The sequence below is a fragment of the Lontra canadensis genome, unplaced genomic scaffold, assembly GCF_010015895.1.
Source record: "Lontra canadensis isolate GAN:19392208 unplaced genomic scaffold, GSC_riverotter_1.0 scaffold7, whole genome shotgun sequence".
NCBI lineage: Eukaryota > Metazoa > Chordata > Mammalia > Carnivora > Mustelidae > Lontra > Lontra canadensis.
Genome location: NW_022631001.1, coordinates 1,832,074 through 1,848,448, shown reverse-complemented (window position 1 = coordinate 1,848,448; position 16,375 = coordinate 1,832,074). Strand labels below are relative to the sequence as shown.

General features: G+C 32.1%; 1 protein-coding gene across 3 annotated transcripts in view; it reads left to right on the top strand.

The window, feature by feature from the left end:
• CNTN5 (contactin 5) overlaps positions 1-16,375 on the top strand; it is a 1,319,804-nt gene that overhangs the window by 551,833 nt on the left and 751,596 nt on the right. For all 3 annotated transcript variants that reach the window (XM_032852733.1, XM_032852732.1, XM_032852734.1), the window contains one exon: positions 14,972-15,096. In XM_032852733.1, the coding sequence (XP_032708624.1) occupies positions 15,042-15,096 (55 nt within the window). In that variant the 5' untranslated portion in view covers positions 14,972-15,041. The remainder of the gene's footprint in view (positions 1-14,971; positions 15,097-16,375) is intronic.

Below are 16,375 nucleotides of genomic sequence, written 5' to 3'. Positions count from 1 at the left end.
AAGAAAAAAAAAAGAAGCAGAATATTTATTTGATGAAATAATAGCTAAGCACTTCCTAAATCTGAGAAAAGAAACAGAAATCCAGATCCAGGAGGCACAGAGATCCCCCAATAAAATCAACCCAAGGAGGGCCACACCAAAATGCAAAGTAGTTAAAATTGAAAAAAAAAAATGATAAGGAGAGAATTTAAAATATTTTATTTATTTATTTGAAATGGGGATAGGGACAGAGGTAGAGGAGGGAGAGAATCTCAAGAAGATTCTGCACTGAGCATGGAACCCAACATGGGGCTTGATCTCACAACAAGGAGATCATTACCTAAGTTGAAATCAAGGGTCAGATACTTAAATGACTGAGCCACCCAGGAAACACAGGAGAGAATTTTAAAACCAGCAAGAGAAAAGAAAGCAATTCCATATAAGGGAAACCTCATAAGGCTATCAGTAGATTTCTGGAGAACTTTGCAGGCTAGAGGAGAATGGCGTGATATATCCAAAGTGCTGAAAAGAAAAAATCTGCAGCCAAGAAAAGTCTATCCAGGAAGGCTACCATTCAGAATAGGAGATATAAAGAAGTTTCCAAAGAAAAACTAAAAGAGTTTATGACCAAGAAACCAGCCCTATAAGAAATGTTAAAGGGGACTCTTTGAGTGGAAGGGAAACACTATAAGCAAAAGTAAGGAAATTAAGAAACACATGAGCTGTAGAAATAAGTATAGCTACAAAAAATTAGTCAAGGGACTAAAAATAAAAGAATGTAAAATATTACACCATATTCCAAAAACATGTGAAACAGAGGAGTAAAGAATGTTTTCAAACTTGAGAGGCCCTCAACCTTACATAAACTCCTATAAGCAGAAGATAAACTGAATAGTAACCAAAACTCAAAAACTAGTAATACATAGGCCAAAAAACAAAGAGAAAGAAATCAGAGTATATCATTAAAAAAAGCCAATTTATGTAAGAGAAGAGAGCAAGAGAAGAACTACAAAAAGAACCACAAAATATGTAATGAAATGGCAATAAATGCATACCTATCAATAATTACTCTGAATGTAAACAGACTAAATGTTCCAATCAAAAGATATAAATAGGGTAACACATGATAGATTCAAACAAACAAACAAAAAACAAAAGACCCATGTACATAGTGCTTAAAAAAGAGATATATTTCAGACCTACAGACACCTGCACCCTGAAAGTGAAGGGATGAAAAAAGGCTTATAATGTATATAGATGTGAAAAGAAACTTGGAGTAGCAACATTTATATCAGATGAAACAGACTTTAAAACAAAGACTATAACAAGAGACAAAGAAGAGCACTATATAAGGACACTATATAATCATTCAGAGGGAAATCTAGTAAGATAGATATAACAATTATAAATATTTATGCACACATTACAGGAGCACCCAAATACTTAAAGCAACTAATAACAAACATAAAAGAAATAGTCAACAATAATATGATAATAAAAGGGGATTTTTGTACCCCACTTACATCAATAGATCACCCAAACAGAAAATCAACAAGGAAAGAGTGACTTTGAATAACATACTGAAATAGATGGACTTAACTGATATATTCAAAACATTCTATCTTAAAATAGCAGAATACAGATTTTTTTTCAAGTTTGAATGGAGCATTCTCCAGAGAAGTTCTTATATTAGGCAACAAATAAGTCTCAACAAATTAAAAAAGATCAAAGTCATTCCATGCATCTTTTCTGACCACAATGTCAAGAAACCATAAATCAACCAAAAGAAAAAGTCTGGAAAGAGCACAAATACATGAAAGTTAAATAAGATTTTCCTAAACAATAAATGGTTCAACCAAGAATTTAAGAAATCAAGAGAAAATTAAAAAATAAATGGAGACAAATGAAGATGAAAGCACAATAGTCTCAAAAGCTTGGGATGTAGCAAAAGGGATTCTAAGGGGGAAATTTATAGCAATACAGTCCTACCTCCAGAAGCAAGAAAAAGCTCAAATAAAAAATTACACCTAAAGGATTCAGGAAAAAGAACAACAAATAAAACCCCAAACTGGTATAAGAAACAATATAATAAAGATTAGAGCATATGTAAAACAAATAGAAACTAAAACAACAACAATAACAAAAAACAGGGGTGCATGGGTGGCTCAGTAGATTAAATGTCTGCCTTCAGTTCAGATCATGATCTTGGGATCCTGGGATCAAGCCCCATATCGTCTTCTTCTGCCTCTCCCCATGTTTGTGATCACGCTCTCTCTCTCTCTCTCTCTCTCTCTCTCAAATAAACAAATAAAATCTTTGAAAAAAAGTAGTCAAAGCAAAACAAACAAGACAAACAAGCCAACAAAAACCAATAGAACAGTTCAATGAAACCAGGAGCTGATACTTTGAAAAGAATCAACAAAATTAAAAACCTTTAACCAGACTCATCAAGAGACAGAGAGAGAAAGAGAAAGGACTGAAGTAAACAAAATCTGAAATGAAAGGGGAGAAATAACTGACACCAGAAAAATACAAAGGATTATAGGAGAATATTATGAAAAGTTTTATGCCAACAAACTGGAACAAACTAGAAGAAATGGATAAATTTCTAGATTCATGTAGCCTCCCAAAATAGAATCAGGAAGAAGCAGAAAATTTGAACAGACCAATTACTGACAATAAAATTGAATGTGTAATAAAAAAAAATTAAAAAAACAAAACAAAACTGTAGGCCAATATCTCTGATGAACAAAGATATAAATTCCTCAACAAAATATTAACAAACCATATCCAACAATGCATTAGAAAAATCATTCACCACTATCAAGTGGGATTTAGTCTCAGGATGCAAAGGTGGTTCACTATTTCAAATCAATAGTATGATACCTCTCAACAATAAGATAAAGGATAAAAACAGCAGAGTTATTTCAGTAGAGCAGAGAAAACATTGGACAAAGTATACATTCAGAATGAAAAGCCCTCAACAAAGTAGGGTTAGAGGATATATGCCTCAACATAATGAAGACCTTATATAAAACTCTATAGCTGACATTATATGCAATGGCACAAAAATGAATTTTTCCCCTATGGTCAGGAACAAGACAGGACGTCCACTCTCAACACTTGTATTCAACACAGTACTGGAAGACCTAGCCATAGCATTTAGAAGTAAAAAGAAACAAAATGCATCCAAATTGGTAAGAAAGAAGTAAAACTTTTACTACTTGCAGAAGACATAATACTATACATACATACATATACATACACACACACACATACACATATATATATTTATTTTTATATATGGTAAGAAATAAGTAAAACATTTATTTTTATTTTTTTTAAAGATTTTATTTATTTATTTGACAGACAGAGATCACAAGTAGGCCGAGAAGAGGGAGGAGGAAGCAGGCTCCCTGCTGAGCAGAGAGCCCAATGTGGGGCTTGATTCCAGGACCTTGGAATCATGACCTGAGCTGAAGGCAGAGGCTTTAACCTGCTGAGCCACCCAGGCACCCCAAAAGAAGTAAAACTTTTACTATTTGCAGAAGACATGATACTATATATATGTGTGTGTGTGTGTGTGTGTGTTTGTGTGTATTTATATAGTTATATAGTTATTTATTTATTTATATATAATAGAAGACCCAAAAGACTCCACAAAGAAATTACTAGAACTGGTAAGTGAATTCAGTAAAGTAATGGGATACAAAATCAATGTACAGAAACCCATTGCATTTCTATTGATGGTAATGAAGCAACAAAAAGAGAAATTAAGAAAATAATCTGGTTCACAATTGAACTGGAAAATAATATAATACCTAGGAATAAACTTAACCAAAGAAGTGAAAGATGCTCAACAGCAGTCATAATCATCAAAGAAATCCAGATCAAAACTACAATACCTGTCAGAATGGCTAAAATCAAAATCAAGACACAACACTGTTGGTGAGAATATGGAGAAAGAGAAACACTCTTGCACTGTTGGTGGGAATACAAACTGGTGCAGCCACCATGGAAGACAGTTTAAAGGTTCCTCCAAAAGTTAAAAATGGAGTGACCACATGATCCAGTAATCACAGTACTGGGTATTTATCCTAAAATACATAGCACTGATTTGAAAGGATATATGTTCTCCTGTATTTGTTGCATGATTATCATAGCCAAATTATGAAAGAGCACAAATGTTCATCCTGAGATGAATGGATAAAGCAGATGTTGTATACCTATACACATATATATATGTATGTACATATATATATGTGTATATATATGTATATATATACATATGTATGTGTATATATATGTGTATATATATGTATGTACATATATATGTATGTATATATGTATATATATATACACATGTACATATACAGTGGAATATCACTCAATCATCGAAATGGAATGAGATCTTGCCATTTGCAACAACACGGGTGGATCTAGAGAGTATAACACTAAGTGAAATAAAACAGAGAAAGACAAATACCATATGATTTCACCCATATGTGGAGCTTAAGAAACAAAACAAAGAAACAAAGGGGAAAAAGAGAGATAAACCAAGAAACAGATTATTTTTTTTTTAATTTTATTTATTTATTTGACAGAGATCACAAGTACGAAGAGAGGCAGGCAGAGAGAGAGAGAGGAGGAAGCAGGCTCCCCGCTGAGCAGAGAGCCTGATGCGGGGCTCGATCCCAGGACCCTGAGATCATGACCTGAGCCAAAGGCAGAGGCTTAACCCACTGAGCCACCCAGGCGCCCCAAGAAACAGATTCTTAACTATAAAGAACAAACTGGTAACTACCAGAGGTGGGTGGGTGGGGGGAAGGCTAAAATAGGTGATGGGGATTAAAAAATACACTTATCATGATGAGCACTGAGTAATATATAGAATTGTTGAATCACTACATTGTACAACTGAAACTAATATAATACTCCATGTTAACTACCCTGGAATCAAAATTAAAAACTTAAGAGCCTCTTATCTCCATATTTGAATGACTTAAGAGAAAATTAAATATCAAGATTAAAAGAGGTTCCATCTTTCTTGCTATAGTCTATAAGTCTAAAATTTTATTAATATCACATTGTTTTTATACAAAGGAAATCTTTGAAACTCAAGATCTTTTGGCTTCCCTAAGTGTTTTCTTATATTATTCTACCTATCAAGCTGTTAGAACTCCCTCTTAGACACTAACTTTAATTCACTAGAAAACAAATTTATACTCATCTTAAATCTTTACCACATCTCACTGGTATATGAGAAATATATACACCTGAAATTATACATTAAAATTTTTTTTTTACATAGAATTTAGTTAATTTACTTGCTCATGTGGAACCCTGGACACATGCTCTCATTGGTTTGTTTTCCAGAATGCAATAACCCAGATCTCCTTTTTCATTATTCATGCATTTTGTACTTCACTGAGATCCCCTCTTTGAAAAAAGCCAAGCTTCTAGTAACAAGTCATTTCTCTCTTTCAGAAGAATCTCTCCTAAAACATGTAAAAATATCTTCTCTTTAATTCTCCATCTCTGAATTTAGAATGTTTTCTCATTAGTAGAAAATGGAAAATGCAACTTGCAGATTTTATTTAGCTCTCTACACCAGGAATCAACAGGCAGGAAAGCTAATCCTGATGTTGACTTTCAATTATGTGAGGTGTTAGGCAAGCCCATCCCTTTTTCATGTCTGTCTGATCTGTAAAAATGGATAGCTGTGTGTTTCTGTATACTTTATATGGGAAAATTACACATTACTGGAAAATAACTGAGAACTTTAGAATTTGAGTTACATGGTAGGAATAATTCATTTGTATTACTATGATGTATATAATAAAATTCAAGCTTCCTTTTAGACCTATTTGTCCTTTAACATCTAACTCTGTAATTTACAGCCCAGATTCCCTACTTATCCCTCCTGGGGATTAGCTTGCTGCCATGCATTGGCATTCTTGCAGCCTAACTACTCCAAATTCATTCTCCAATTAAAATTTTGCACTTGCTCCTAATCAGACAATTTAGTAACTTTTTATTTCTTTCACAACCAGATATTTTGAAATAAGGAATTTTCTGTTGAGGGGTGTGAATGTGAGCATTTCCTGGAAGATACAGAGAATGAAATAGGTTTGCAAATGGTATTTCGAGTAGCTGTGCTTCAAAATGTTTGGGGTGGGATAGTAGATGTGAAAATATGCATAGTTTGAATCAAAAATCTTGACAGCCTCTAAAGTTAGACTAAAAAATTTAGGTTTCTGCTTTAAAGGACATGTGGGAAGTTGTTTATGTGTTATATTCTGTGTAAAAGAGTTTTAAATATATTTATTTTCATTACCAAAAAGTGGGATGTAGTAAATATTTATGATGAATACAGATTTGTTTACTGACAAATTTCTATTTGTTCATCAGTTAACCTAGGAAAACATAGGTATTTTATAAAAATCTAAATTTTTTTTAAAGATTTTATTTATTTATTTGACAGACAGAGATCACAAGTAGGCAGAGAGGCAGGCAGAGAGGGAGGAGGAAGCAGGCTCCCCGCCAAGCAGAGAGCCCGACGCGGGGCTTGATCCCAGGACCCTGAGACCATGACCTGAGCCAAAGGCAGAGGCTTTAACCCACTGAGCCACCCAGGCGCCCTATAAAAATCTAAATTTAATATATTTTTATTTCTGAATATCTATGAACTGTATTTTAATTTTATATAAGCTTTACTTTTTACCCTGCAAGACATGGGTTATTGTTGTTTATTAATACAATGTTTTCTTTTTATTTCCAATTTTTTTCTTCCAGTTTTATGGAGAAATAATTGACATAGCCTAGTGTATAAATTTATGTTATAGCAAAATGGCTTGATTTTCATATATTGTGAAATGATTACCACAATAGGTGCAGCTAAAAAGAAAAAGAAGAAAAAAAGAAGAAGAAAACCCCCACAATTTTCCTGTGAAGAGTACTCTAGTATTAACTTTTAACTTTCCTATGTACCATAGAGCAGTGTAAACTATGGTCACCATAGGGTACATTATATCCCTACTATTTAGTTATTTTATAACTAAAAGTTTGTACCTTTGACAACCTTCCTCCAATTCCTCCTTCCCCCACCCTCTGGTTCTGGTAACAAGTCCGATCTCTTGATCTCTCTCTCTCTTTTTTATTTTATGTGTTTCTTTTTGTTTGTTATTTGCTCTTTTGTTTGTTCTTTTCTTTTTTTAGATTCCATATATGAGATTGTGCAGTAGTTTTTTTTTTTTCTGACTTAGTTCAGTCAGCATACTGCCTTCAAGTTCCATCAATGTTGTAAGATTTCCTCATTTTTATGGCTGAACAGTATTTCATTGTGTACATATATCACATTTCCTTCTATTTATCCATTTATAAACACAGGTTATTTATATGTCTTGCCAATTGTAAATAATGCTGATGTGAGTATGAGGGTGCAAATATTTTTCCTTTGGAGTTAGTGTTACTATTTCTATTGCATAAATTTCTAGAAGTGAAATTTCTGGCTCATATGATAGTTATATTTTTAATTTTTTGAAAGTACACACTATTTTTCACAGTGGCTATGCCAATATATAATCCCACCAATGGTGCATGAACTTTCCCTTTTCTTTACATACATATCAGAATTTGTATGAATGAAAATATACATGAAATATATAAATTACAATAAGATGATATTGTAATTTTAATATGCATTTTCTTAATAAACAAGTAACATTGACCATCTTTTCAGGTACATGTTGGTTTTTCATATATATTCTTTGGAAAAATGACTCTTCAAGTGCTTTGCCTATTTTTTAACTGGGTTATTTGTTTTTTGGTTATTGAGTTGTGTGAGTCATGTTTGGATATTAACCACTTCTCAGATACATGGTTTGCAAATATTTTCCCCCATTTTGTAGGTTTTCTTTTCACTTTGTTGATGGTTTCTTTTGTTGTGCAGAAATTTTTAGTTTGATGTACTTTCACTTGCTTTCCCCCCCCCCCCACTTTGTTGTTTGTACTTTAGGTGTCATATCCAAAAAATCATTACTAAGACCCATTAAGGCAGTTTTTTCATAAATTTGCCCTCATACCATACTTTTTTATTATTTTTTCAGATAGTATAGTGTGTTGTTTGAAGTCATGGTCTCTCCACCCAGACTGTCTAGATATGAATCTCAAGTTTACTCAATGGCTGTGCAATCTTCAAAAATTTACTTAATCTCTCTATACCTCAGATTTCCCATCTTTAACATGAGAATAATAGTTTTAGTTCATAGAGTTCTATGTGTTAATGAGTTTCCAAAGCAACAGTTCCTGGTATATTTAAAACATTACAATTTAGCTTCTGTTATGTTCCCTTTATTAATTTCAGAGATTATCTCTGTAATTAACTTGTCCTTCTATCTTACAAATATCATTTTTAAGTATTATTATCAATAAGTTTTTATTTTTGGCAAATTCAGGTTATTTTTCCCAGATTTTTAATGTATAATTGGCATCTCAGTTTTTGAGTAAATAAAAAGAGCTTTATTTAACTCTTGTCCGTTAAAGAAACTCTCACTAGGTTTGGAACTATATATTGACAATTATTTCTTTTTTTCTTTTTTTTTTAAGATTTTATTTATTTATTTGACAGAGATCACAAGTAGGCAGAGAGGCAGGCAGAGAGAGAGAGGAAGGGAAACAGGCTCCCTGCTGAGCAGAGAACCCATTGCGGGGCTCGATCCCAGGACCCTGAGACCATGACCTGAGCCGAAAGCAGAGGCTTTAACCCACTGAGCCACCCAGTTGCCCCGACAATTATTTCTAACCAGCATGTTATTCTAATCTTTTTGGATCCCTTTATTGTTATTAAGTCAACAGAGAGTTTGCTATTCCTATTTTCACAATTAATGCCTCTTTTTGTCTCTGGCTATCTTTTGTCTTTGGTGGTCAGCATTTCCATTTAATTTTACTGGTTGTTTATTTTTCTTGGATTTTTCTGGTAATTCTGAATGTTAAAATTGGTAAATTGGTTATGGAAACTGTTAGTAACTATTTCTCTTTTCACATATTCCTTCATCCTATTCTCTTCCTTTTCTGAAAATCTGATTAGGCATATGAGATATTCCTACTATATCCTCAATTCATTTACCTTCCTTTCATATTTTCCATCCATTTGCCTTTTGGGGCTGCATTCTAGACAATTTCCTTATCTTTATTTCTTCTTTTCCATAATGCCAATTCCTTTCTGTTTAAAAACAAATCATATATATTTGTTTTTTTAATCTGTGTTTGACTGTCAAATATCTAAAGTCTTCACAAGTCTGATTCTGACTTTTATTTTTACTGTTGACTATCACTCATAATGATTTGTTTTCCTGTGTATATCATGTATATTGACTATGAATTTTTCAAATTGAAATTTTCTTTTTCATTTCCATCTAGTCTCATGGTTTAAGATTGATTTATTTCTTAATTAAATTCAATTAATTAACATATAATGTTTGAAGAAATTAAAACTTGTATATGATGTATTACAGGCAGGACTTATGTAGTAATAATTCATGATTTGAGATAAAAGATAGCATTTTTCCACCAAAATATTGATACTCAGAAAAAAAATTCATTCCTATATAATACAATTGACAAAAAAAGTGTTAAGTCAGATTAGTTAAATTATAACATTTAAGGTATGTCTGTATGATTTTTTTAAATTATCATTTTAAATTAACTCAGTACCAATTCCAGTTATGTCAGATAGGAGGACTTCTAGAAACTTTTGTAGATATTACTGTGACGTTTTTTAAGAGATGATGTGGCTTAAAGATCAAGATCATTCTTAACCCCACTTATACTTTGATTAGCTGTGTGATCTTCATCAATAAAAGGTGTCAAGGTAATTTATAGAGGTGTATAGGTAGAGTGCATAACATAATGCACAGCACATAGAGTTTTTAAAATGGTGCTGCTTATGTTACTTTGTGTCAAATAATTTATTTACCAGAGATTCCAGTTTATCCAATAATATTATTAAAAAATAATAATTGTATAGCTACTAAAACCAAGCATGCTCTGTTCTAGATGCTGAGTCTACAAAGATGAAAAAAACAAAAATTATTGATTTCATGGACATCACATCCCAGTAGGAGAAAAAGAAAATTTAAAAGAAAACAAATAAATAGTAGAACCTCAAGCATTGATAATTTATAAGAAGAAAAATAAGGCAGGGTAATGTATGGAGAACCAGTGACAGGGCTGACAGGAAGTGGCTTTGGGAGGGACTTCCTGTTTAAGAAGCATCAAGAAGAGCATGAGGAGCAGAGTTTAATGATTTGAAGTTACCCAGTCTGGGAAGAACTGATGGTGGAGGGGTCCAGGCAAAGGAAACAATGAGTGGTTGCTTATTTGAAGAGCAGCAAGAAAGCCAGCGTTGTGGAAATGGAGTGCAGAGCACTAAAAGATCTGAAATACAATAGCTACTTATTTTCCTTTACTTGCAAATGTTTACAGTAATTCAAGTAAATATTTGAAAAGTAAGATGATGTCATTTCATACATTTTTCTTTAATAGTGACTATCACTAATTATTGCTATCACTAACAGTGATAATAATATTCTAAACATTGAAATAAGCTCTTTTAAAATGTGAGGCTTTAAAATTTGTGTCTGATTAGTAGTTTCACCATTAGTATTTATGGCTTTTCAATCTTTTGATGAACAACAGTTTTTGTACAGCTACCAGTCTCCATTAAGATATTTCTAAAAATACATCCTAATGTTCTTTAGTAAAATGTATTAGCTGATTATAATTTAACCTGGCATGTAGGAAGAACTTAATATACTCTATGTCTGCATAAATACATTATTTTATTATTTGATACAATAATTTTATTAAAATCATGGGAATAATTGTTTTTCTCAAGAGACGCATATAAAAAAGTCAACATATTTCATCAACAAAACTAAAAGACCACCTATAGAATGAAAAAAAAATTGCAAATGATATAGTTGATAAAGAGTTAGTATCCAAAATATATAAAGAACTTATGCAACTCAACATCCCAAAGAACAAATAATATAATTAAAAATGGGCAGAATGAAGCACCTGGATGGCTCAGTGAGTTAAGTATCTACCTTTGAGCCAGGTCATGAGCCTAGAGTCCTTTGATTGAGTTCCACGTTAGGCTCCCTGCTGAGCAGGGAGTTTTTCTCTTTTCTCTTCCCCTCTGCCTGGTACTTCCTCTGCTTGTGCTCTCTTCCCAATCTCTCTCTCAAGTAAATAAATAACAGAATAAATAAAAATTAAAAATAATAAATAAAAAATCTTAAAAAATGGCCAGAAAACATAAATGGATATTTCTCCAAAGAATATATTACAAAGAAGATATCTGTGAGTCATACAGATGACCCACAGACACATGAAAAGATACTCAGCAACACTCATCATCAAAGAAATCCAAATCAAAACTACAGTGAGATATCACCTCACACCTGTCAGAATGGCTAAAATCAACAACATAAGAAAGCAAGTCTTGGCAAGGATGTGGGTAAAAAGAACCTTCTTTTGCTATTGGTGGGTATGCATACTGGTGCAGCTACTATGGAAAACAATATGGAGTTTCCTCAAAAAATTAAGAATAGAACTAAACTACCATATGATCCAGTAATCACAGTATTGGGCATTTACCCAAAGAATATGAACCACTAATTCAAAATATATATGTACTACCATGTTTATCACAACCCTATTTACTATAGCCAAATTATGGAAGCAGCCCCAGTATTTATAAATAATGGATAAAGAAGAAGTGGTATATAAAATGGGGTATCATTCAGCTATAAAAAAGAATGACATTTTTCCATTTTCAACAACACAGATGGAGATAGAGAGTATAGTACTAAGCAAAATAAGTCAGTGAAAGACAAATACTATATGATTTCACTTATATGTGGAATTTAAGTAACAAATGAACAAAGGGGAAAAAAAAGAAAAAGAGAGAGAAACCAGTAAACAGACTTTTAATTGTAGAAAACAAACTGATGGTTTGGGTAGGTAAAATAGGTGATGGGTATTAAAGAGTACACTTATCATGATGAGCATTGAATAATATACACCTGACGCTAATATAACACACATGTTAACTATAGTGTAACTAAAACAATAAAGAAAAGAAAAAAGAAGTTTCTTAGTAACTTATTAATGATGCTGTTGGGACTTTTTTGTTTGTTTATTATTAAAAAATGTTTACATATTTCAGAACCCAAAGATAATTTCTTTTACTTTTTACTTGAGGAAAAAATAAATAGAGATAATAAAAAAAGAAAGAAAAAAAAAAGAGCTTCAGATGTCTTAAGAGAATGGCTTTTAAAGATCTATGATTTTTTGTTTGTTTGTTTTATCCCCATTAAGCAACAACCATGGATGCTGGGCAATGAACACACACACACACACACACACACAGGCTGTTTGAAGAGATTTTTTTTGTTTCTTTTAGTAATAAAATTCAGCGTACTTTTTTTTTTTTTAAGAATTGAAAAAAAAAAAAAGTGCCTGAGTTATATACATAAGGATTATTCCATGATAGCATGTTGAAAAAAGGAATACTCAAATATCATCTTATCAGAAATTGCTTCTCTGGGGGCGCCTGGGTGGCTCAGTGGGTTAAGCCTCTGCCTTTGGCTCAGGTCATGATCTCAGGATCCTGGGATCAAGCCCTGCATCGGGCTCTACTCAGCAGGGAGCCTCCTTCCCCTTCTCTCTCTGCCTCCTGCTCTGCCTACTTGCCATCTCTCCCTCTGTCTAATAAATAAATAAAATCTTTAAAAAAAAAAAAAAGAAATTGCTTCTCTGAACAAAGTAGCTAAAGTAGCCTCATCTATTATCTCACTGTCTCTTTACTCTGTCTTAATTCTATCATGGTATGGATCACTCTTTGATATTGATTTATTTATTCATATGCTCATTTTGAATCTCCCTACATTGTACCATTCAACAGTAAAACATTTGTCTAAGATCAGTGTCCTGAAATTTTTACTGAAGAACCCTCTTATTCCCAACTTCTGCCAGTTTTAAGAATAGATTCTCCCTTTTAATAGCTCTATATTAGTAGTATATTTACAGTATCCCCCCTTTTTGGCTCATACTCTGTGATTAACTTCTCCGTATATGTGTGTGTGTGTGTGTATGCACGTGTGTGCATTTTCTCTGACATTCCCAATATATAGCATGTAAATGCTCTGAAAACTTTTGCATTTGTTGATGAAGAATGGTTATCACAACAGAGGACATTGCAAATAGAGAAGGAAAATACCAGTTTGGGGGACATAGACTGAGCAGAAGCTCGTCAAAACAAGTGAAGCAAAACTATAGTAATATCTCAGATTTCCCAATCTGAGAGAAGTCCATTTCACCATGGGTTGAAAAATTCACTAATTCAAGTGTGAAGTTCTCATGAATCATAATTGTGGTTCTAGCAACTTTAAATCTCTCTAATGTTTACGTGTGAAGTGCTAATTTTCTTCTTTTCATTCCTAGTAAAATAAACAGTATATAAATGTAAAAATGTTTTAAATTGTAAAAAATAATAATAAGGTTTTTTTGTGCTTTAAATAGTTTTTGTTTCTGATATTTATTTAGAAGAACGAATGAAGTCTTTTTTTTTTTGGAAGTAGATGGCTATAAATCAACCATTATTAGTTGTTATTAACTTTCTTGTCCACTTGTAATTTCTAATCATATAATTCAAATAGATTACCAAGGTTTAGATTTAAAAATATAAATGAAATAAGACTAACATTATTAGGTGGAAGATTCACTAATAGATGTCCCTGTTTGGGCAAGATTATATCAAATTGCGGGGGGGGGGAGTGCTTGCCTATATATTTAAGATTTTTTCCTAAAATATAGAGATAACCTGAACTTCTTTTTTTTTTAAGATTTTATTTATTTATTTGACAGATCACAAGTAGGCAGAGAGGCAGGCTGAGAGAGAGAGGAAAGCAGGCTCCCTGCTGAGCAGAGAGCCTGATGCCAGGCTCAATCCCAGGACCCTGAGATCATGACCTGAGCCGAAGACAGAGGCTTTAACCCACTGAGCCACCCAGGCACCCCGTAACCTGAACTTCTAAGTCCATAAGAAGGAAACAGTTGCCAAGAAGCAATTGTTATTTTAAAATTATTAACACACTGTACAATTATTTCCCAATTTAATCACTAACTGACACCTGAAAACTCAGAGGTTATTTGTCTATTATAGGAATTTCAAATGCACATTTATCAAATTCTTGCAGGAAGTTCCATTCCAAATTTTATATTTTTTATGTTTATCATATCTTTCAGGACAAATAATGGAAGTTAGCAAAACTAATGGGCTACACTCATCATTGTTATAAAAACACATTTAGACAAAAAGTTTAAATATTCACAAAGAGTATTTCCTTTAGGTTCTGGCTAGCAAAGGATGCTAAGGGAAATATCAGAGTAGGGAAATAAAACACAGTGCAGATAATCACAGGAGTTATAAACAAAGGCAGTTCACATTAATAATTAAGTGAGGAAATTTCCTGTGGAGGTTTAGATGAGCTACAGCACAATGTGTAAAATCACTTGGCTATCTGATCATTAGTTATGTTCTAGACCAGAGGAGTATATATTAATGTAACTGGTTTTTCTACCCTATTTTTCTAGTTCAATAAGTTGTCTAATGTAATACATATGGCTATTTCCCTGTGAGGAAAAATCATCCTCATTAAAACCTGATGTTTTTATTTTATGTAAAGGAGTACTTAATATAAATAAATGTGTTAAAGAAAGTTTATCAATTCTCTGAAGTTTTTGTGTCATGCATTATATTAATTTTAATGGAATTATTTCAATGTTGTCAATATCCAAGTATACATTAATCTGACCTTTGCAATAAAATGTATTTATTATTTTACTGTGATAATTTTGAGTTGGTTTGTGTTTGTCTACTTTTTTTGTTTTCTCAGTTTTTGAAATCTGTTATTTATGCCCACAGGGCATTCTTTAAAGAAGAAACTTCAGAGCTGCTAAATACACCGAGACACAAGATATCCTAGTAACCAAGGATGGCTTCCTCTTGGAAACTAATTCTTCTTCTGTCAGTAGCTGGGTGTCTTTCAGGTAAGAATTTTGCCATACATATGAAATAACAAAATATATTAAAGTCTTCATTACAAAATATCCTTCATTACAAAATATCTTCATTACAAAATATCCTTTAAATGAAATATGTTCATTTAAATTTATATCAGAAGTCACACTTTTCAACAAAAGAAAGAAAATAATTCTTAAACTTTGTTAAAAGCAAAAAGTCATATACAATTCAATATAATAAGGTACCTAGGGAAACACTATATGAATGTTAATAAAATAATTATCCATCCCACCTCATTGACTTTCATTTACAATGTAAACCATTATTAACCTTTAGAAGATTTGATAATATATTTATCATTTACCTCAAATAATTATAAAAATGTCTCACTACAATGCTAAATTTTATCATATAAAGACAGAATCATGCCGGATTCATTATACTCACACACACAATCATTTAAAGGCATTTCCAACACAATGAATTTGTCTTGGTGTCTCGGCTTCTCTAACTTTGCTTTAATCAATCTTATTGTTCTATATCTTGGATCTAAAATGTTATCTTTTACTCTGTAAAAGTAGTTTATCTTCTTTGGAGTAATACTGTCATAATACTAAACATTAATATGCCACAAGTTTTTGTTTTAATTAAAGAATGTCTAGAAATTAAATTGTAATAATAATTTAAATGTTTACACTTGTAACATTTATAGCTTGATTTGATTTAACTCAATAGCTATGTTGTTTTATTAAGTGCTATTACTGTAACTTCAACTATTTATGATGGATGGATCTTCTTTAAAAGCAAAGAGGTAATCCTCAACTTAGATTAATTTATTATTGCAGTTATAAATGTATACTATATGCTTAAATGTAATAACTAACACATTTACATGTATTTGAATGCTTTCAGAAGATATAGCAAAACCTCTTTTTTGTTGAAATATTAGTAACTAACTGCAAAAACAATAAAACAATTCTTAATTTATTATTATTTTTATGTATTGAGTACAACTGCTAATGTGGAAAAAACAGGTTTAAGAAGATACAGGAAAGGTAAGATGAAACTTCTAGAAAATGTTGATATACACATCTGTGAAAACATGAAAAAGTAAGAAAACACGAGCAAGAGGCATTAAAAGTTAAACAAAAACCATGGTCCATCAATATTATGGTTACATTAAAAAGAAGTAAAGACTCTTCAAATATTTTATCCTGTTTTTCTTTCTGTATAGTAGTAGCATCTTCCCCAGTGATCGTTTCTTTCTCTTTTACTGTTTCAATGCCCTCTTCCCCAAATTGAACT